We start from the raw sequence: 22945 nt of genomic DNA, 5'->3' as shown, positions 1-22945 counted from the left end.
GTGCATCCATCAAAATGTCATGGTAGAATCATTGCATAATGTGTCTTAAATTTGAATTACAAATGGTGGTGGTGTGGAGGAGTCAGCAGAATACTGATGTCGGTGGGATTCACCCTCAAAGCATCATAAATGAATATTAGTACATGATGTTAGAAGTATGCTCTGAAAGCAGCTGAGATGTTTTAGTCTGGACCATGGACATAAAGTGTCATATAGGTTCATTAATCTTTATATTTAATTTTGAGAGTTTACTATCTCCTTAGTGGGTGTTGTGGGGTTAAATAAGATAGTAAACGCTCCTGTTTTCTTGTACACTCGTGCCAGAGACAGATTGCGGCCAAGTTGTTTGTGTTTTTCCTTTTTCCCCCCTTTTGCCTTCCCCTTTCACGTGAGACACTGCACTGCCAGATTGTCTTGGCATGGGGTAGGGCGGATTATGTGTGTGTGTGTGTGTGTATGTGCGTGCAGCCACTCATTACCTCCTTCGGAATAGATTACTACTCCACAATCCGGGTAGAGAGGGAATGACAGAGGAAGTCGCTAAAAAACTCGGCTGCATCTAGATGTCACTGTGTATATATATTTGTGGGTGAATATTGTCGTCTAATCCCAAGCTTGTTTGCTGCAAAGTGACAGTTATTTGTGTGGCGGCCCAGTGTCCCCGTGCCTGTCTCACCCCTTCACTCACAGACATTGTAGTTGGGCACACACAGAGGCACGTGGACACTGAGCTTTGTGCTGCAGGATAAGTGAGGTGGTAAACATCCCAGAATGCTCCAAATAATGCAAAATGCACATGTGGAAGTTGTGTGTATGAAAGATTGGTAAATTAAAACATTTTTCTTCTAGCAGGAAAATAGTTGTTCTAAAGGTAAATTGTATGTGACTTTTCACATAATGTTAATGTCATTCGGCTTAGAGTGTTTCTGTTTTGGTGTCCACTGTGGCTCTTAAACGGCTAAATGCTACAGTGTTTTTACTGTCTAGGTGCCAGCTGCACGTACGGTCAGGTGAGCATTGTACAGTGAGGTATTTTAGAGGCTTTTGGATGAAATTATAAATTACACCATTATAATGGTGTACTGAATGACAGAGGTGGTGTGTGTGAGGGTGACTCCAGGTTAATCCAAATGTGTGCACAGCAATGGAGCCTGTGTAGAACTGAGGTGGGTGGACAGGTTTTGGAGCTAGCCTCAGGGGGGGGGGGGGGGCTACCTAAGGGATCCATGATGGTTTCTCTTCTTAGTCCTGGAGGTTGCTGCTTGTCTAGTTTGATCTCTGGATCTCTAGAACTCATCGTGTGTTATGTATTGAGGATCATAAAATCATGTAGATGCAATAAAAATACTGCTTAATGTGGATGTGGCATCACATTTATAGTCAAATTAATAAAAAAAATATTTAACATAAACAGCAATAATAAAATAAAACACCTGGGTGCAGGAGTTCTTGAATGATCACAGATTTTGTGTTTTAGGGGCAGAAATATGCTACTCTGTGGAAATTACTCTAAATCTCAATGACTGTCACTAATTCAGTTTCCAACGCATGCATGCACGCACACACACTGATTCCATCGTGTTCTGGCTCTGTCACACACTCCCCCTGTGTCAGCTCGGTATCCTCGTATAGCCTCGGCATGGCACTGCCTCTCATGTCTCTGCCTGAACCTGTGTGTGTGCAGATATAGTGAATATCCATGCACAAGGACTGGAAAGCCAGAAGATGATGAAAACAACAGAAAATGTGTTGTGTTAGAGTAGAAAATAGTGTGTGTGGTGGTGTTGGTGGTGAAGCAGTAAGGGATGAAGAGGAGGAGGGGGGGGGATAAACACAGTGATGGAGAGTGAGTGAGAGGGAGCGAAAGGGGGGAGGAGCACAGAGATGATTCCTCTCTCTAATCCTCTAGACACACGCTTGGTCTGGCTGCCTACTGGCTCAGAGAGGGAGAGAGAGACGGAGGCAGGTGGAGGGTGCAAACAGAGAGAACCCCAAGTGAGAAGGGAAAAAAAACAAGATGAAGGGAAGAGAAGAAAGGAGAGCTGCCTATTGTGAAGCACGCTGAGAGAGAGAGCGGCAGAGAGGACGAGGAGGAAACCAGCGACTCTTGCACGGTCTCTACTAGAGGGAAGGAGACAGAGGAGGAGGGAGAGTACGATGCCTCACTTCTCCTCTGCTTGAACCAAACCAGGAGAAAAGGAAGAAGCAACAGAAAGGAGGAGGAGGGATAAATACCTGGAAGACAAGACAGAGAAAGAGTAAGAGATGAAGAGGATGGAGGAGAAAAAGGCAATCAGAAGCACTGATCCCTGGTTACTCAGGCACACGTGAGAGTATGGACCTGAGCCCGGCCAGAGTTACTACAAGATGCTGTCAAAGAACCAGCGTGTGAGGGCGGAGTGTTAGTGATGGATGTGTGTTTGCACAAACTACGGCTGCTCCTCGAAACTCAGCAGAAGTAGATGAGAGCTTGTGTCTCTCTTAGACCAGGTGTGTGTGAGAACATATGACAGAGCAGCTGTTTAGGAGGTAAACAGGGTCAGGGGCACCCAGAGGAGGAACACAAGGAGGAAAGTGAGAAGACACGTGCACGTGAGGAAGCGCATGGACAGAGAATTACACACACCTCAGAACTGGATGTGTGTGGTCAGGTAGCGCAAAAAGACAAGCTTCAGTCCGATCATCTCAGAGGTTCTGGGAGGCACCAGAGAAGAAAGCCAGATCGCAATGAGGTGTATCTTCTGAGTCTTCTTTCACACTGAACCAGCCACTCCCTACCTCATCTCAGCACAACAAGCAGACTTGAAGACACAGACCACCAGCCCGCCTAAAGTGGGGTCAGTCCTGATTTCCTGCTCCCAGTGGATGCCTCCTAACTCCAACCATGGGAGAATGGACCATCCTAGAGCGCCTCCTGGAGGCCGCCGTGCAGCAGCACTCAACCATGATCGGAAGGTGAGCTTTTGACAGGGGTGGTGTGGGGTGGCAGTATGGACTTCACATCCATGCTTTGGGGAATTCAAACTGTGCATGTCATGATATGTGTGCATGTGATTTCATAGTGAATATTCAGTGTTTATAATAAGCGTGTAACGTGTTCATCTCCGGTTCCCATCCGTGATTCCTGGTCCAAAGTGGCTGATTGCAGGGAGAGGAGGGGAGGGCTTTATCTCCTCTAATCCCCTCTGAGTAACATGAAGGGAGGGTTAGGCAGCCATGAGGGACACTATTAGTCCACACAGAGGCTTTGGACATTAAAGGATCCAGAGCAGTGAGGACAGCTCACCTGAAAGGTTCACTCCATTCACAGTTTTCTCCCTGCTGATCTGCGGTGTTTGTTCTCCCTCATGTCGGCTTCAGACACTACCACGTTACACAAGCATGCTCAGTTAAGCTTCTCTACAGTTTCTATGCCTTCTCTTTCTTATCTGAAGTCACTTTCACTACCAACCAAAAAAATACAATAAAATAAAATTCTAGTGCAAGGTCAGGGTTATGATTTATGCATTCATCTACATGGTGAGATGTCTTGTATTTTAGTATGAATAACTCCTTCTTGTTGGCCCTGGAATGAGCAATTATTCATGGGGGTTTTATCCACACAGGCACGTCAGAGCTCTAAACAGTATTAAACATGATTTGACACCAAATAAAGAACATATCCCTGACTCTAAAGGTTTTCTTAGGATGTGTTTGTTTTAAAACCACAGGTTCAGCACAAGTTCATTGGAAGCTGTCTGAATTTGCAGTTTAAATCAATCCCCTAAAGCTACTGACTCACTCCGGCTAGTGGGTCTCTTGAATTATTGAGCGAATAAATGTCAGGCAGTTTACGAAGGAAATGATGTGTGGGAATATTATGTATTTTTGGCAGACAATGAGTCTTCCTATGCTGACAATGCTCTTGAGTGTGATCTTTGTCGTGCCAAGTTATGAAACGAGACCAATTGTGAGACCAATTTATCGGTCGACTAGTTAGTTGGAGTCGTCTTCTTTGGTGTTATGTTAAATGACTGGTCAGCACTTGGTTCCCTTCATTTATTAGACACTGGAAGTGCTCTGACGCTCAACAACTGGGCTAGTCATACTGGCTGCAGGGTCTCTGCGAGAGTGAGAAAGAGAAGAGACAGAAAAAGGGCTGCTCACCAAAGAAGAATCACTTCCACAGGGGCAGCCGAGGAAGAGTAAGGTGCGAAATGAGAGAGTTTGGTTGCCAAGCAGGAGGCGATCAACAATCCGAGTACAAGAGGTTGCTAGGCTGATGATGGCGAACAAGTAAAAAGGCTGAGTGAAGGCGAAGAAGGCAACGAGGAGCGGTTATTCACAGATGAGGAAGCAGACACATGGCTTCAGACTGCAGGGTGTTGGTAGGATGCCAGGAGGACTGTCTCGTCACGAGATGGTGCTGCATGTCATGACCTAGGCAGGGTAACCAGGACACAACACAGGCAAAAATCCTCAGATCATCTTTTCACAGATTATTATCTGTTGTCCAAAATGTTCAGATGATGGGAGGAGTCAACCACAACACAGGAGCCCCGTAGTGATATTGTACTGACATTCAGTGCCACCATGCAGTTGTTTGTCTGTTGTTGTTGTCACCCATTGTTTTCTTTGGGGTGCTAAAGTTATGTTGATTGTGGAACTATTTTGGCATTCAGTCTCAATTCCACTGCTGCTAATTGAATTGATTTTAAAATTGATTGACTGTCTAATTGGCCAGTTGATTGAGTTGCCTCTGCTTTCCCTGCGACTAACTCTACTAATTATGTATGTGGATTTCATGGTAATGGCGGACTATTAGAAATCTCAAGCTGTATTGTTTGAGAATATTTACATATGCTTCACCTTGTCTATTTAAGAATGGACATGTCTAGTGTTCCTGTGTTTAATTATTACATTTGTATAATAATTCCTTAGCTTAATGCTACTACTGAAATACAGTGATTTTTAACTTTGGTTTCTGAGTGTGTGTTTGCTCCCATACTAATGTGCCTTCCTTGCATCTGGCTTTCCTACAGCTCAGCAGCAACATCTGGGCCATCACCGCTGACATGATTTTTTATAAACACATGCTAATACTCCCTCAGTCCTAAAACTCATTGGTTTTTCCTCTTGAGATTTTCACCCATCTCCCCACCCATTGGTTGACGACAGCACCGTCCAGCAGGAGGAACTGCTGGAGAGGCTGCTGCCGCCCCTGAGTCCATGCCAGCGCATGCTTTCATGAGCCCACCATGACAACAGCCAGCCTGAGTCGATTTGTCATACATGAGTCACACATACGTTAGCAGGAATGTAACACTTGTTTGTGTAAGATTACACACAGCTAGAGATTCCCTTCTACAGTCAGTGTGTGTGTGCAGAAACAGTCAGACTGTGTGTAAAACGTGAGCTCTGGTGTACTTTGTGGGCATATCACATGTGCTTGGATGGGTTTCAGTCCTGTCTACCCATGTGCGTGCGTGTGTATGTGTGTTTGTGTATTCACCTGCTACCAGTGATTTATTCCTCCCATTACGAGCAGTGGGCCAGGTGTAAATCGACTTCCCTGGGACCATCTGATGGACTGTGGCACTGCCGATCCTCACAGCCTCTGAGGATAAACTGTGATGAAGCACTCAACACCCAACCACTGTCAACACATCACTCATGCTACCTCTGATGTCCTCCCCCCATAGGCTGCAGTCCCACCTGTGAGCGGCCATTGGTCCGAGTGGGACTGCTAAGCATACAAGTCCATCCTCCCACCATGCTGATATTGATCTCCAATAATGGAATAGGAAGTGGCGCTTGATAGAAGACGGGGCACTTAATGAAACAGTCTTTAGGCAGACAGGCCTTGCTTCAACCTTCTGAATACAAATGGACTTATGGGCAACACTGACTGGAATGTTAGGAGAGTAATTAAAGCTGTAAGCATCTTATTGACTTTTTGCAGATAAAATAAACCTCGATAACAATTAGCAGGCCAATTATTTATTCTTACCTTAGCTTTCTTAGTGAGAAACAAATGGTTAAAGACCTTGAGAACTGTTAGACAAAGTTGTAGTGACTCTTAACAATCAGTATGACAACTTATGAGAGACAATTGGGGAAGTAAACTTATGATGTTATTAGTTTGAGGACATGATAGTCCTCGTCCTTTTTCTGAAACAGAAAAGCAGAACAAACGCTCTCCTGTCAGGCTGTTTTTTAGGCTTTTTATGAGCCTTTCTTTGTGATGCTGCTCATTTTTTTCTGCACGACAGATAAAAGCTTCTTGGTTTATTTCTGCATTAAAGGTGTCAGGACACAATTTAAACTGATGTTCAAAGGACAGGAATTCACTCAAGTCAGTGTGTATCACACCGTGCCCGTCCCCTCTCAGTAATGGCACTATACAGTATGTAGGGTGAATGCTGATTAGTTGAAACGTTGGTTTGAACCCCAGTAGCTCATATTTCCAGATGTTCCATGTTGTGGACCATGAGGCAATGGATATACATGGACTACAACAGGTAGACATGCATTTTCTGTAACACACTGGAAGCTTTATTCCAATAACAGCAACACCAACCTAATATTGCCTAATATTATAATAATATAAATGAGGCAAGTGTCCACCCAACACAGAAAAGGTTGTTGTGTTACCATGTTTGAATGTACAAAGGGGAATTACTTTTAAAATATGAAGCATTACAGGCTATTGCACTTTGGCTGACACTTTCAAAAAAAGAGCAAAAGAATAGATGTTACATGATCTGACAAGTGCTTTGTCTGAAGGAGAGTGAGGCCTTAAACCTGCTTATGTGCAGCTGTACATCATGAGAGGCTGGTAGAAACCCTAAAATAGAAGAGATGGTGGAAGGCTTACTTATATCTCAGCATGCCCGTTTGCACATGTGGACTTTTCAGCAGGTGATGAAAAATGTGTATGGGTATGATTCCACAGGGGCTCTGCCCCTCATCCTTGATGTAGATCAGCCTGTTCAGTGTGACTCCTCACCATGGGACCTCTGAGTCAAATAGGTGTTTGTCACTGAGGATCTGACTGCTCGCCCGTCTCTGAAAAATGTGTGTGATGCACAGATAAGCCAAAACCAATATTTATTAGCGAGCTGCATTTACATGGGGCTCAGCGTCCCTGTTTGTTGACAGGTTACAGCTCTGTCATCACATGACCTTTAAATCATCATGCTTTTATTTATCAAATCCCTGTGGAGTAGTCATACACTCCCCCATGGAGGTGATGGATGGTTTCGTTTGTGCAGAATTAGGCTCATCTGGCAAACATGTGCTACATTGCAGGAAAGAAGAAAACTAGATGTGATGTCGCCTTGCTTGCGGCAGATTCCCCTGCGAGATTGTTACTGTAAAAAGACACTCTTAGGGAAGGCCATGTACGACCTCCAACATTTACTCACTCCATCCTTCCCTGCATCTGCTTTCACACTTCCTCCATCCATATGTAATGACCTCGGAGATGCTGCTGGCTGTAATGTCAGTGCCTTCTCAATGCTGTCATAAGAAGACAGTTATTAACATGACCTCACACGCTCCATAAGGAAATCAGTGATGGAGGGCATGTCCTGACAGCATCTTTTACAACAAATGTACAGCAGCCACCTACTGATAAAACTTAAATTTCCTGCAGCATCTGGCGATGTAATTGTAATGTCAAACGTGTTATTGAAGATGCCTATGTTAGAGTTTGTGTCGGTGCTGATAGCGGGACTGATCTACTACAGCTGTGCTAGAGATACAAAGATCATGAAAATGAGCCCCTGGAAAAGCTGCTCTTTAACTACTCGCAGCTTTTCATGACTTGAGTACTACGACCAGCCTCCACAGGGACTGTTGGAGAGGCAGGGTTTGTAGCTGGAGGATAAAGAGAAAGCGACTGCACATAATTATGCAGCTTGTGTTCTCATTTCTTTCTGCTTACGACTCATATGTGCTTCCTTTGTGTCTCATCTTGCGTTTTCTCCATCTTTTCATTGTCGTGGTTCAAATATGCTGAGGTCAGGATTGATGTGCTGTTTACATGCTGATTGATTAATCGATTAAGCTCCTACTGCAAGTGTGTGCGTTCATCAGATGTTCTGTTATAAAGAAGATAAACCTCCATCTTCATCCTTTTAAGCATCTCTTAGCCTCTATTTAGTGCTGATAACAGGGCATTATCTGGCACACAGGAAGAATACAGGCAGATGACAAAACTCATCAGGCCCGAAGAGAGAGAATAGAAAGTATGAATGGTGTAGATAAAGAAAATGAGAAGGAGACAGGGGGGTGAATGTATAAATATAAAGAGATTAAATCAGTCAAAAGGGTCAGAGTTCAGGCAGATTTCACCTTGCAGAGCCTCAGGGAGAGGTTGTCTCTGGCAGGGTGACTCAGCAAGGCTTATAGATTTAGTGTTAGCACCTCGCTGGAGGACAGAGCAGGTCAGTGTTAGAATGATACTGGGGGGTTAGTTTAACCCGGACATTACCTCCCAAACAAACACACCAGAGCAACCCTGTAAAAATAGTCACCCAGAACAGTCACCAGGTGTTTATTTATAAAGCATCTTATCTATTCATAGCACTTGTGAATAAAGTGAGATACCCAAGAGCGATGGCCATAAAACAAAATTGCCTTTGAAGTCCTTGTTACTCCATGTACATTTCAAGTTTTGTCTCACTTAAAACACCTAAATCTGTCTCACGACTGAGACTCCAACACTGATCCTGATTTTGTTTTTCTCCAAAATACACCTAAAAGCAGACACAAAGATTTTGTGCTGATGCATTCACACACTTATCATCATACTTTACCTCTGAGGAATAGAACTCACCCGCCAGGATCCACAGCATGCTGTCAGAAAATCAATACTTAAACCACCCGACATGAAGAGCAGTCCCAGCACTCATCTGCATCACCACATGATGCTAACAGTGAGGCTATGAATTATTTATCACAGAAAACATTTTACATCACTGCATGCTGATATGAATACTGCATATGCATAGGCAAATGTCACCTTTTAACATGATTTTTGATTCTTTCAAAAGGGTAGCCGATGAACTTTTTTTTCAGAAATATGAAACACACTCAGTCTATTCCGGATGTATGAAACTTTAAAGTGACATTTTTCAGTCACTCTGGATTCACACCAACTCCAGTATTTTCTTACATGTATAATAAGCAGCACCAATATGACAAAAAACATCATGTGCTCACATTAGGCTCTTGAACATCGTCACACTTCAAGATTCTCTCAAGAAAACCTAATACAGCAAGGAACAAAGCTGAGTCTGAGGTAATGGAACATGAATAAGTCATATACATCGGTTGTAGGATGTAAACATGGCACTCATATTCCCACATCTTTCAAACATTACACCCCTCATGTATGATACATGCTTTCAGGCTGAGAAAACAGTACTGACAGCTTCATGAAGTTTTAGTGTACACGGTTGCACCTGTGCTAAATAAAATAAAAGCTTTCTTAGATCTATATTAGTGAGGTGTGTCACAGAAGTTCCATAATTCGGCACTTTGTAGAAAAGCTGTTGTCACACAGGATTTGCATCGACAGCTTGTCCCATTGTTTGAGGCAAATCCCATCAATGTCCATCAGACTGGATGGGAGGGACTCTCCATGTACAGTTACTGTACGGGCTTTAAATCTGCACTTCTCCTTGGCCACTTAAGGACAGCCAGAGACTCGTGCTTAAGCTGCCTCATGCTTCAGTTCTTTTCTTCAGTTTTCTCCATAAAGCTCTTTGTATCAATTTTATCTGCATTTTTGCCTTCCTCCCTGTCACATGATGCTACCACCACCATGCTTCATTGTGTGTGATAGTCATACGTGTGTGATGTTGAACAGACCTAGTGCTTGGAGAGCTGCCCAACAATTACATTTTTGTCTCCTCATTGTATATACAGAGTATTTTGAAAATCTTCTGAAAAACTGCTGCAAGGCCATGGCTGAATATCTGCACACAACAAAACCCAATGAGTCGGTGGAGTAATGGTTAAAAAAAACTGAACTGACTGTATTCACTGGTATAAAAAGGATACATTTGAAACAAATAGTCAATTTTGATCTTTGTTCGGTACAAAGCATTGCTGCTTCTTTTGAAGTTCTTGGCTGCAAGATTATTGTCTTATATACACAGTGTGCTCTTATTACAAATGACTAACATCATTTCGGCGCAGGCATCGTAAGGCTGATGTGCTGGTGCTGTGTGATTGATCTGTCTGCTGATGCTCAGATAAACCCCATCCTCCTCACATCACCAGCATTCTTGTTGTGTTTGTTCTTTATTATTCTGCCTCCACACTTTATCTCCCTCCATCTCGCTCTTTGAAGATGAAAAGGATGCTCTTCTGCCATTGATTTATCCTTCTTACTCCTACCCACCCCAGCTCCGATCACTGGCTCATTTTAAACACTTTACTGAGATCTCTAATGAACAATGAAGGGATGTTAGAGCATGTGGTGTATTCATCTATTTAAGCAGTGTGTGCAGTATCACCTTCTGCACAGTGCAATTCACTTTTATGTATGAAAACAAAAATGAGACTGCTCACCAGGCGCACACCTTACACCATCACTGCCACGACTAACATACTGTACACAGCCATCTGATTCACTGCGTCCTCACACAAATTCACCCTCACACACACCTGTGCACTCACAACCAGATGGTCATCCAAATATACAAACATGTGCGTAAGCGAACTTGCAGCGTGGTTACTATATTTACTCAGTACTCAGGGGCAGAAACGTACACATAGACACGCTTTCTCATACAAGCACGCATGTTGCCAAAACTGTCATAGTCCCCATGCTCACAGCTGATCTTACAAGCAACCAAAAGTGGGTGTGACAATGCATTCACACATCACCACACACACACACAGAGACACAGACGCACACACAATCCCATTTGCATGTTCCCCAATTAAGGAGTGAAGCCAAGCTGCAGGGAGTGCACTTGACTTTCGGCAATATGCTGCATTCACACTGCTCTTGTAGCCAATATAAAAAAATAAAAAGCTACTGTGCAGACAGCTCTGTGATGTGAAACAGATAAATTTAGACTTCACAACCTGTGGAACGACAGCAGAGGGACTCATGCTGTTGGCTGCTATTTAGTGGAAAAAGATGCATCTCCCAACAGGCATTTGTGTGACATTTTAGGAATGTGAGCTTGCATTCATATCAGATAGTGAAGATAGTAAAGTGAGAGCTTTACAGAAAAACACTTTTCACTTCTAGCTTTTAGATTGCACATACAATGTGGAAATTCAGGGTTGAATAGGCTTGGTACCATGCCTGGAATTCTGATGAGACAGTGATGTGAGGGAAATGGTTATTGATTTTTATTTGGAAGAAAGCAAACAAAATGTATCTTTTAGAAAAGACACTTTGTGTCTAAAGGCACGGCATGAGATTTACATGCTGGATTCAGAGTGGAAAGTTTGGTCTATCTAACACTCAAATTTAACAGCAAACAATTATATCACAATGTCCACAGTAGCTGTTATGCAGCTTTTTACTGTGTACCTGAAAAAAAAACACACCTCTGTGGAAACAACATGGAGTTTTAAATCCTAAAAAAAGGAAAAAAATGAAAGGTCAGCTATGTAGAAAATGTATGCCACAAGCTATAGATATATAATTACTGGCAATTTCACAGACTATGTAGCTACATCAACAGCAGAAAGCATGCAGATCAAACAAAACGATTTTTAATGGCTTTCCTGCATAAATCAAACTTTTATGTTTGTTACACTCAGTGTGACTAGTTGTTTTTTTTATTACATTTTTATTTGAAATATGTAAAATAAAGTGGTTTTAATAAATAACGCTTAGATATGGATTTGTGTCCAGATGTAACAAGTCCATTGAAAAGTTCAAAGTCAGATAATTCTTCCTTTTTGGCTGACTGAGTGGAAAGACTACGAATGAATCCTCTGAGCTGTGCATTAAATGCTGATCAGGAGTGGTAACTGGTGTACTCTTAAATTCATGGGTTGGAGCATGGCTTTGAGTCTCATGTTCGTGCCAAACTCCTCCTTGTACTTATGAACCTGGTTTCATCTTGCATATATCAAATTACAACACTAAAAACACTTTAAATCCAAATGCAAATGAACCTCCAAAGCCCCAAAGATCTTGTCTTCCACTACACTGATGACTTTTGCTTCTGTTTACTTTCTTGTGGAAAAAAAAAAAACAGCAAATGAATATAAATGTGTTTGAAACCAGAAAGCTTTCAGTGCCTCCACACTGGACACAAATCACTCCTACTGATTTGCATTACCTACTATAATCATTTTGAAACACTGTATTGTTAAAATAAGCATGAGAGTATTTTGTGGTGTGTGTTTGGGATGTTCCCTGCACGGCCATGTGCTGTCTGCTTGTGTGTCATGGAGGCTCCCTGCATGTGCCAGAGCGGCTGATTTGGATAGAAGCTTGGCATGGGAAAGCCGCAGTGGGTGGGGAGCTGGCATGGATGTGTCAGCCCTAGCTTGGGATTGTCCAAAACCCGTTCATTTAATCCGGATTATGGCCATCATTTCTCTCTCTTTCTTTCTGTATTTCCCTCCATTGAACCCTTCCTCCCTCCTACCTCCCACTTCCATCCATCCCTCCCTCCTTTCCTGCCCACACATTTGTGTTCTTCCTCTCTCCTGCTGCTCTTTCTCCTGCTCATGCCTCAGTCCTCCATCACGACCTTACAACCTATCCTAAAAACCAAGGCTTCTGCCGGCTGCTATGTTGCTATGGCAACTTAATTACGTGACTTTCCTCCCATTGATACATTGTGAGTGATCACTCAGAGCAGAATTTAGAAAGTCTATTTTTAATGTCATGCTCTTGATGTGATCACCCAATCTGTTGCCAAGGTAACTGCCATTCTTATTATTGCCATAGAGATCCTTTTATAGAGTGCACCTATGTACCTATGCACTTTAATAACAGAACAATTATCAGACTGATGGGTGCCTGTCATTTTATAATATTATGTATAATATTGGACAACTGCATGACTGCTTCATGACAGCTACTGTAAATTTACATTTGAATTGTCTGATTCTCTATTAACTGCACAGACTGCTTGCTTTCATCAAAAGCGCACATAAATACTGTACCAGTATGTGTATCTGTGATATAGAAAGAGAAAAATGGTCAACACTATCAGAATATATCATTATTAGATTTTCATTTCAGCTGCCTACAATTGGGGACTTGTTATTGGATCAGAACTATACAATGCACAGTGCATAATTGAAATGAGTGTGTACCAATTTCAAGGCCACATAATATTTGCAAGAAAAAACCCTTTTTTCAGCTTCACACTTACTGCATAAAGTTGTGTGTGTAAATGTCCTTATATCCTGCTCATAAAATAAGGGTGTAAGTACTATATACCTGTGTAGCATTTCCCATTTTAGGGATTAAAAGGGGGTCTATGTAGCAGCAGTGTGCATGTACAGTACAGTGTGTATGAAACATGTTTTCTCAGGGGATTGTTTGAAAGAGCTTTGCGTACGCTGCTCCACGAGTATGGTGACATTATGTGAGCGCTTTACCTGACCTGATCCAAAATCTCTGAACCCAAAAGTCTCTTAAGCCAGCTGATTGGAGTGCAAAAGGTGCTCACCCAGACAATGGTAAAACCATTATTACTGCTCGGTATGATAGAAAATCATCTTCTCTGGAGATGATGGACACAGTCATGTCAGACACAATCAGCTTTGTGACACCCTGCAACAGCTGGAAGAGTGTGTGTATGATTAAAATGTGTGTGTGTGTGCACAGATATATTTACACGGGTATCTGAGTGAGATGTGAATGTGTGTGTTTGTGTGTGTGTGTTGGGAGTAGGTGGGTGGCCATGCAGGATAAAGGTCTGTCAGCAGGGGACACTCCTTCTGTCACTGGCCTGAAGCACCGGAACATCCCTTCTGGGTGTATGTGTTTTTGTGCAGTGTGTGTGTGTGTGTGTGTGTGTGTGTGTGTATGAGGTCTCCTGTGTGAGGTTGGATCCAGCTCTATGCCAGGTGACCTGCCGTGAACTACGAGCTATTGATAAATCTTGGCAAAGGAACACATAGACTGCGTGAGGGAGGGAGAGAGTATGTGACAAGTGTCCATCCATATTTGATGTGACAGGATTAGATTTTTGAGCGCTGCCTGTTCGTTGCATTTGGGTTGAAGCACAAGCACCCTGAAGACGCAGGAGAGACAGAAAGAAGAACCATAGGGAAAATAAGATGGGTGCAGGCTGGAATGGAGGAATCTTCCCAAAAGGATGCTAATGGTCATCAAAAAACACAATTCACATTTCTTCACCAGAATATTTGATGCACTGGTCATTTCTAGCACCTTCCTGCGGTCATGGATGGAAATCTCCCAAGACAGTCAAAAAATGATGGAGAGAAAGGTTCTGTTTAACCCAAACTTTTTTTTGTGTACCTGGCGAAGCAGCTGTCATACCTAACCTTTACCAAACAAAATGAAATAAAAAACAGATTAGATAAATGATCTAACACACAAAACATTAATACCACCACCAGGCTGCAAACACAACCAACACAACAGATGTCATCATGGACGGCAATGGCACATTGGTCATTTATATATGATATGATAAGGTATGCTATTTTAAAGGTATGGTGTTCGTGGCAGTAAAATTTTTTTTTTTGCTTGAGCATGCTAATTTATTCACACAGCCTTTATTTTGGTTTTCTTTGTGCATATATATATATATATATATATATATATATATATATATATAATGTGCATATTTGTCATATACGAATATATATATAAGAACTAGAAATCAGTTGTCAGTCTGGCTTAGCATCAGCGTCAGAGTGGTCTCATTGGCAGCACAGTCCCATCATGCTATACTCCCATGGTCTGCTGACCCCTGAAAAGAGGTCAGCAGACTCACTTCATGAAATTCAATTTGGTGTGTAACCACAGCCAGATTCGTTCTAGACCTCTTCACTTAACGTGAAATGGCTGATTATGGGCTGGTGAGTGAGGGGCGCAAACATCTGAGGTGAAGCACAAGATGCAACATAGGAGGCTGGAGAATATTTCAAACAGCAACTGTGGGGGGAAATCAAAGAGGCATGCAGGCTCGAGATGTAATTAATAGCAGAAACAGCAGCTGCTGAGGTGGAAATGTGCCTCTGTGTAGGTCTGTGTGTGTGTGCAGAGAAAAGCCCACCTAAGCAGTGTTGGACCAGGTATTGATGGAGACCAAAGGTGAGGCTCTGAAAAGGATTAGCAGGTCAGGCATAATGTTGAGCTTGTTTACTTCACAAAACAGCAGCTACCTCACTCCTCAGTCTTCAGAGACACGGCTCAGAGCTGCCTTTTTTCCCTTATTGACCATCACTGACAGTTCCATCCTAAAAGACAAGCATTTAATTTTTGTTCAGTACCAGGAAATCTGACAGTTTGTATCCACTTTCTGGATCTCATCTTGAAAATATCATAGTTTCTTTCTCCTTGCCTTGCTTATGATGTTAGAGTTTCTATGCTCTGGTTTTCCTAAATGAATTATTTTCAAGGCAACTTCAGCACAGTATAATTTATTTTTGCCTTGCTGGGATAATTTGCTGTTTCAGTGTTCAGCTGTTCTTCAGGCTTTTTGAATAAACTATCATCAAGCTCTTTGAAGCACCTAAGCCATGCACGGATCTGTTCCCTCCACAGCAGAAAACACGCTGTTCCTTAGTTGACTTAGCTTCTAGTCAGCACACTTCTCTCCCTCATTTTCTGCCCCTCGCCTGTTGCCGTGGTAACTAGCAGAGGGAAGTTGAGATGAGGGGAGATTGAGGGGAGAGAGGAGGAAGAGAGGGGGGTTTCTGGGTAAAGGAACCACGGCTGCTCTTCCTCCACCCTCCTCTTCTTCTTCTCTCTTGTGTTTTATCTCCTCTGTCATATCTTCCATTCTTCACCCTTCTGTTCCTTATTGATCCCTCCAGCCAATTATTTCATGTCCCTTGCCTCTTCCTCCTCATTATCTCTTTTTTTTTGTTTGGCTTATCCTAAGTTCATTTCTTGTTTATCTATGTTAATCCTTATTCTCACGGTTTCTGAATTTTGTATTTTTCTAGTCTCTGGTAATCTTCGTGTCCAGCTCTGGACCTGATCCTCCAAAGTGTGTATTTTTTATTGTGCTGTCTCATTAACCCTTGAATCTCAGCTCCAGCTACTGATCAACCCTCATTTCCGACCTCACCTTTACTTCTATTTTTATTTATCCCATGCTCACCAGTCTCACCAGCATTTCAACAAAAAAAAGACTGACATAAAGATAAAGGCGGATCTACAATCATTTCCAGGGAGCTGAGCTGCGTTTTAATTTCTGTGAAAGTTGAATAATGCAGATCAGTGGGGCAGCAACAACATTTTGTGTGTGTGTAATTCTGTGAATGTGCGCATGCATATGGAGGAGGCAGATGGAACTGGATTTCTCCCATCAGATGCAGAGACTGTGATTATTTGTGCTCACGTTACTGTATGTGTTTAATTTGTTTTAATTCCCACAATTAAACTGCACGACCATAATGAGAGCTTTGAATGTGACAAACGCCTCCTTAGTGTGAGATCTCCCATTGTTAGATAATGACGAAAACAAAGAGGGAAAGACGGTGGGTCAGGGATGCACAATTGCTGGAGGAGAGGAGAGGAGAGGCGTTATGGACTTGGCATAATGTTTTTGCATAATCACCACTGCATGTGTTGTAACACAGGCAACATATTAGCAATAGGGAACAACATACACTGTCTGCTGGGAGCAGAAGGTGTGAGATATGTGCTAAAAATGTCTGCAGCATCATTAGGGCGTATTTATACATTGCAGGGTTCAATTAAAACAAGACTGATTCAAAAAGCTGCAGACAGAAGATTTTGGCATCTTTACTTGATGACATTTGTGAACAGTAACACTAATGTAGCACAAATGATTCTGCAAAAAAAATTCTAAACCAATAATAAAGGAGCAGTTGGATTTTGGTTTCTATTTTTTGTAACTATTTGTTGGAAAAATAAGACTCTTCATAGAAAACTACACAATCTGGTGATAATTCCTGACAGAGAGACAGAGGGAGAGAGAGAGAGAGAGAGAGAGAGAGAGAGAGAGAGAGACAGAGAGAGAGAGAGAGAGAGAGAGAGAGAGGAAGGAGAGAGAGAGAGAGGAGGGCTTTGATGAAATCAAGAAAACAGAAAGAAAGAAGCACTAGAGAAGGGAGAAAAAACAGGTGGAGGCTGCTCTGTGGGATATGATAATCTAAAGCTATTCATTCGATGGCATTAACAAAAAAAAAAAAAAAAAAAAAAAAAACCTAATACAAGAATCCTCCCTTGGCCCAGCCACAGATTACAGAACTGGGTTTGCGTGTGAAGCTATTATATAATTCATTCTCTATGATGAGATTTTCCACCATTGCTGGTTTTCCTTACTAACCCCCCTCTATCTCTCACACTCTGTCCCAGCACTGGCAGGTTTCTCTTTTAATTTAAGGAGAAGACGTCTGAGCCACACTGCGTTTTTTGGTGACTTTATAATCTTTTTATCCCTGTCTAGAACTAATTCATCTTTAACAGCAATTTGATGTCTTCTCTTAGCTTTCAATTTTAAAACAGTTTCCCCTCACTGTCAGGATGGAGCTTTGTTGCATTGGGCTTTGTTGTGTGCGAGTGTGCACATGTGTGGCGGTACAGTGTTTGTGTGTTCACGTGCATGTGAGCATGTTTAGTGCAATACACTCTCAGTGTGGTATTGTGAATTCTCTGCTCACTAAGCTCCTTAATGGAGTCACTACAAGGGCAAAAGCATTTTTTTTGCAATTATTCTTTTCACCCTCCCCCCACTCCACATCCCAGCTGATCACAGGTGGGCGGATTGACAATGAGTTTTTTTTATTTTTCATTTTGGACGCCATCAGTGCCAACCTGCTGTACATGTGAACGGCACGCCGGCAGACTCTGGAAAGGATTAAGTCTGCCCTTCGACTCCACATCTGCGCCACACAACGCTGGCAAAGCCACAGTACGATTGGTAGATTACCCTTCACACAGCCAAAAACCATCTAATGATTATCGGGCTGTGTCTAAGGTGCAAGTGGCATGGGCCTCCTCCAGGATTCAGATCCAGATCCAGGAGTCTGCTCACAGCACTGTCCAGATAAACAGATCTTCTAATTGATTTGATAAGTCTAAGAATCCCTTGTTGTTGTGCAGTACAACCTTCATATAACCTTTTACCTGCTGAAGTAATATCACTATAAGTACAGTAGGTCCATTTTTGTTGTTAGCATTAAATTAGCTCCCACTGTAAAACAGCAAATAACGTTTAAAACACATGGAATTGTGCCCCTCAGATCTTCCCACACTAAAACTACATGTGTTGTGTGTGTAAGTACATATGTAAATTTTTTACAGTCAATGCTGGAATTTAAGGCTAAAATGGCAAAAATGGCAGAGAATCACTGAAAGGTGTGGGGCTGACAGTGTGAAAAGGTATACTGCAAGTGTGCAAGATTGGTTTTCTTAACAGGTTAATACAGGCTACCTAGAAAATGCTTTGGACATTGAATTCAGAGGTGACCCTTGACAGTCTTCAAAACTGCTGGGCAAAGCACCATGAACGTCTAAGACCCACACACGCCGACTGCTTGTTGTGGAGCAGTGAAACATTTAAGAAGTTCCTTCTCATGAATGAAAGCCTCTCTTGCCCCTGTGGCCCTGAGCTCTGCTTCATGAGCTATTTTTACATGTCACCATCTATTGACTTGTATGCACACAAAACCCATAAATCCATAATAAATGTAATGAGGTCAGGTTTTGATGGTCCACTGTAATGACGTATTCTCTTGGTTCACGTGAAGTGACAGCGATTTGTCTCAGAGGTATTTATGAGATTATCATTAATATAAATAGTGGTGATTAGTGAGGGTGGATCTTGCATAGAACTTGCTCTGGACTCCTTTGTACGCATCTGCGGGATTGAACCACAAGGCAACAATCAATCAACAGATTAACAGCGATGCTGAGCCTGTCTGCCGTCTGCAACCTTGCTTCCAGACTTATTTACTCAGTGCGAGACAGCCAGCAGGCTCGTGCGGTCTGAATAAAGCCTGCTGTCTAAAGTGCTTGCATGGTCTAAGATCTGAAAAATAAATGAGGGATGGATAAAGTAAGAAAAGAACAAAGAGAATGATGTCTGCAAGAAAGGAAACACGATTGGGGGAGGAATATAAAACTGTAGTACTGCTCTTGAATTAATGTAAACATGCACTCCTGCTAAAGATGTGCTAAGTCAGCATATGCTCAGATAGTCACACATTAACACCCATACACACACAAAATGAAATGAAGTGAACCTATTGCAGCAACAATAATCTCTGTCTCTCCATATCACAAAACAGAAATAGCATCTACAAACAAAGCTTACCTCCATTCCACCTGTTGCTAGGGGACCGAAAGCAGAGTGTGTGTAGTGTTTATAACAAAAGCCAACATTAGAGATAGGGAGATTATGCTGTATTTTTTGTGCGTGGTTAAATTGCAGTTGCCATGCTAACTGGGCCTAATGATGCAGAAGAAACTAAAATTAGAGGAGGTGTCGTCAACTCTTTTACACTCTCATGCTTGGTGTTGAATCACTGATAAGAAGCACAGAGTTTTTAGGAGTGACGACACACCAGGCTCCACTCATAACTGTTCTTCTTGTTGGAGTGTTTACTCTGGCTGATAAACGAGATGTGGAGCACTCTCCTCTGGTTCTTATCAGTGGAAGGGTGACTTCATAGTGACACAATGTCCCTCTTTCTCATTAGTGCAGTTTTCGCCTCTTCTCTCTGACCTCCTTCACTTTTCTCTGCAGGAGTTGCTTCTTTGCTGTGATTTCATTTGAAAAAATCCAGTTTTTTGATTCCTTTAGTCCGAATCGTATTTTCCTGCAAACATCATGTATGTACAATTTCAGTGTGGTGTGCAATTCCCTTTTACTTGCTTACTCTCTCATACAGTCTTAATAGTTTTGTCCCATACATAATTAGCTGTTACATCATTGACACTACAAACACCTGAACTGCAAAGCAACAAGCCCATATATAGAAGTTGGGCCATGCTGTGTGTAGGCTACGATAAGACAGAAGTAGATAAGACAGGAATAGACAGAAGTTCTAAATACTGTGAGCCTATTCAAAGAGCAAATGTGTCTAAATTCAAATGTTTGGAGAATTTGACAAAGCTGGACTGAACCTGGTGATCTATATCAAGGCTGATTTGTTTAGTCTCCCTAGTTTCCAACAATGTCCTCTCATATGTAGCATTCTGTAGAGCCTCTGCTGGTAAGGACATCAGGACATCTAATTCTTTCTAAGACACTAAATCACTGTATGCATTTGACTATATTAACCACACGTATCTCTCTCTGTTTTCCAGGATCTTGCTGACAGTAGTGGTGATCTTCCGAATCCTGATTGTGGCCATTGTGGGAGAGACCGTGTATGAGGACGAGCAGACCATGTTCATCTGTAACACCCTGCAGCCAGGCTGCAACCAGGCCTGCTATGACAAAGCCTTCCCCATTTCTCACATCCGCTACTGGGTCTTCCAGATCATACTAGTGTGCACGCCCAGCCTCTGCTTCATCACCTACTCCGTCCACCAGTCGGCCAAGCAAAAAGACCGGCGCTACTCTTTTCTCTATCCTGTAATGGAGAGGGACTATGGAGGAAGGGACGGGACACGGAAGCTCCGCAACATAAATGGAATTCTAGTACAACATGGCGGCGATGGTGGAGGAGGGAAGGAGGAACCTGACTGCCTGGAGGTGAAGGAAATCCCCAATGCCCCACGGGGCCTCACCCATGGGAAAAGCTCCAAGGTGCGCCGACAAGAAGGGATCTCCCGCTTCTACATCATTCAGGTGGTGTTCAGAAACGCACTGGAGATTGGCTTCTTGGCGGGCCAATACTTCCTTTACGGCTTCAGCGTGCCTGGGATTTTTGAGTGTGACCGCTACCCATGTCTCAAGGAGGTGGAGTGCTACGTGTCCCGGCCTACAGAAAAAACGGTTTTCCTGGTGTTCATGTTCGCAGTGAGCGGCATCTGCGTGGTGCTCAATCTGGCTGAGCTCAACCACCTAGGCTGGCGCAAGATTAAGGCCGCCATCAGGGGCGTGCAGGCTCGCAGGAAGTCTATCTGTGAGATCAGAAAGAAGGATATGGCGCATCTCTCTCAGCCACCCAACCTGGGACGCACACAGTCCAGCGAATCCGCCTATGTCTGATTATGGAGAGAAGAAAAAGAAGAGGAGTGGGATGAATGTTCAAGAGAGAATGAATGAATTCAGATTTTTTTATTTGATGGTGATGGTGTTGAGGTCAAACAAGACGACCTCTCCTCTGTAATGATGGGATGAAACAGAATGTAAAAAGACCAAACCTCTGGCTCTGCCACTGTGAGAGTCATGAGAGGGTGAGGAAGAAGAAGAAAAATACAAAGCATTAATAAGAGGACAAACATAATTAAAACATTTTGATCTCATGGGGAGATATTCCAACTGCCATTTTATACTTTTGTCTTTTTTAACTAATTAACTTTTCCTCTGCTCCTCGCCTCTTGTGAAGTGAAGACTTAAATCCTCTCGGGGCTGGAGAAGGAAGGACTGGATATTAGAAGGAGAGGGGAAGAGAGAGGAGAGGGATGAGAGGCTGTTTTGTGTTCTTTGGGGGTAATGGAAGATGTCGGTGGTGTTTGATGCATCCCATGGTGCTTTTCTTCTGGACTGTGTCAGCCTCAGTGAAAAAAAAAGGACAAGATAGGGGATGGGACACAGAGGATGAGCTGTAGCGTCATTAAAAGAGGAACGGAAGAACTGTCAAAGCTGTGACAGACTCTAGAGAACGAAGGCAAGTTTAGGAGTGAGAGAGAGGAGACTGGGAGGGCGATATCACACGCTAGGAAAACATATGAACCAAGCGAGGAGGGAGAGAGGAGAGGGAACGTTTTTCTTTCGCTTCCTTCCTTCGTTGAAGAATTTGTGGGTGACTAAAAGCCAAGAGAGAATGAGCTGCCTCTGAACAGCGTGTCTTGCCTCTGCTGGAACATCGTCACAAGCCAATGACTGACGATGTTTATGTTTTGTCTCTTGGCAAAAGATGATTTTAACACAAACACAGCGAGTACCATAAACACTTTTTCCCCCTTTCCTCTCCCCTAACTCTCGCTCTCTCTGCTCAATGGTTGGCAGCTATATAGATGGTGGGGGCTTCGAGTGACAGTAATGACCATTGCTGCTCTCCTGCTGCGTAAACTTTGGAGAGGAACTAATGAACAAATGGACTTGTGGCCGGTTAACATCAGTCTCTCACAAAGCACAAACCAAATCTTCCTCCTTCCAGTATTTTAGTGTGCTAAGAGACGAAGGAGAAACAGAGAAGGAGAGCCTGTAGAGGAGGAACAGATCACTTTATTACAACAAATTTTATAAAATACATCACAATGAGTTATGACTTTTTGAGAAAGCGATGGTGCCATCCACAATATATTTAATTATTGTTAAAAAGTAACATAGCATATATCATGATAATATTATTTATCCATTTAGAGTATATCCAAATAGATTTATTTATCTTCACGGGCGGGTTGGTCGGGAAACCATGTTGCTGTTTTTACAAATGTATAAACTTTCTGTCTTTTTTTTTTTCATTTTTGTTTAGTTTTAAAGCGTTTCTCACTTATGGGACTGATTAATAATGTATGGGGTGGGAAGGGACAAGTTTGTGAGCTTTGTTATGAAATGCTTTGAGGGTGTTCAGCTGATTTTTTTTTATCATTTGAAGTTCTTGAGGGAAACCTTAACTGCAATTGTTACTTAACTGCATTGAAAATGCAGAGCATTGCAGCTGTTAAACACAACCTGCG

At 42.6% G+C, this 22945-nt stretch overlaps 1 protein-coding gene across 1 annotated transcript; it reads left to right on the top strand.

Moving 5' to 3' along the window:
- Nucleotides 1-2884: 2884 nt before the first annotated feature.
- On the top strand, nt 2885-22472 carry gjd1b (gap junction protein delta 1b). The gene is made up of 2 exons (XM_028418889.1): nt 2885-2955; nt 20459-22472. The coding sequence occupies exons 1-2, from the start codon at nt 2885-2887 to the stop codon at nt 21306-21308; spliced, it is 921 nt and encodes a 306-aa protein (XP_028274690.1). The 3' UTR covers nt 21309-22472.
- Nucleotides 22473-22945: the final 473 nt, after the last annotated feature.

Source organism: Parambassis ranga, chromosome 13, assembly GCF_900634625.1.
Source record: "Parambassis ranga chromosome 13, fParRan2.1, whole genome shotgun sequence".
Lineage (NCBI taxonomy): Eukaryota > Metazoa > Chordata > Actinopteri > Ambassidae > Parambassis > Parambassis ranga.
This window is presented reverse-complemented; position numbering and strand designations above follow the sequence as displayed.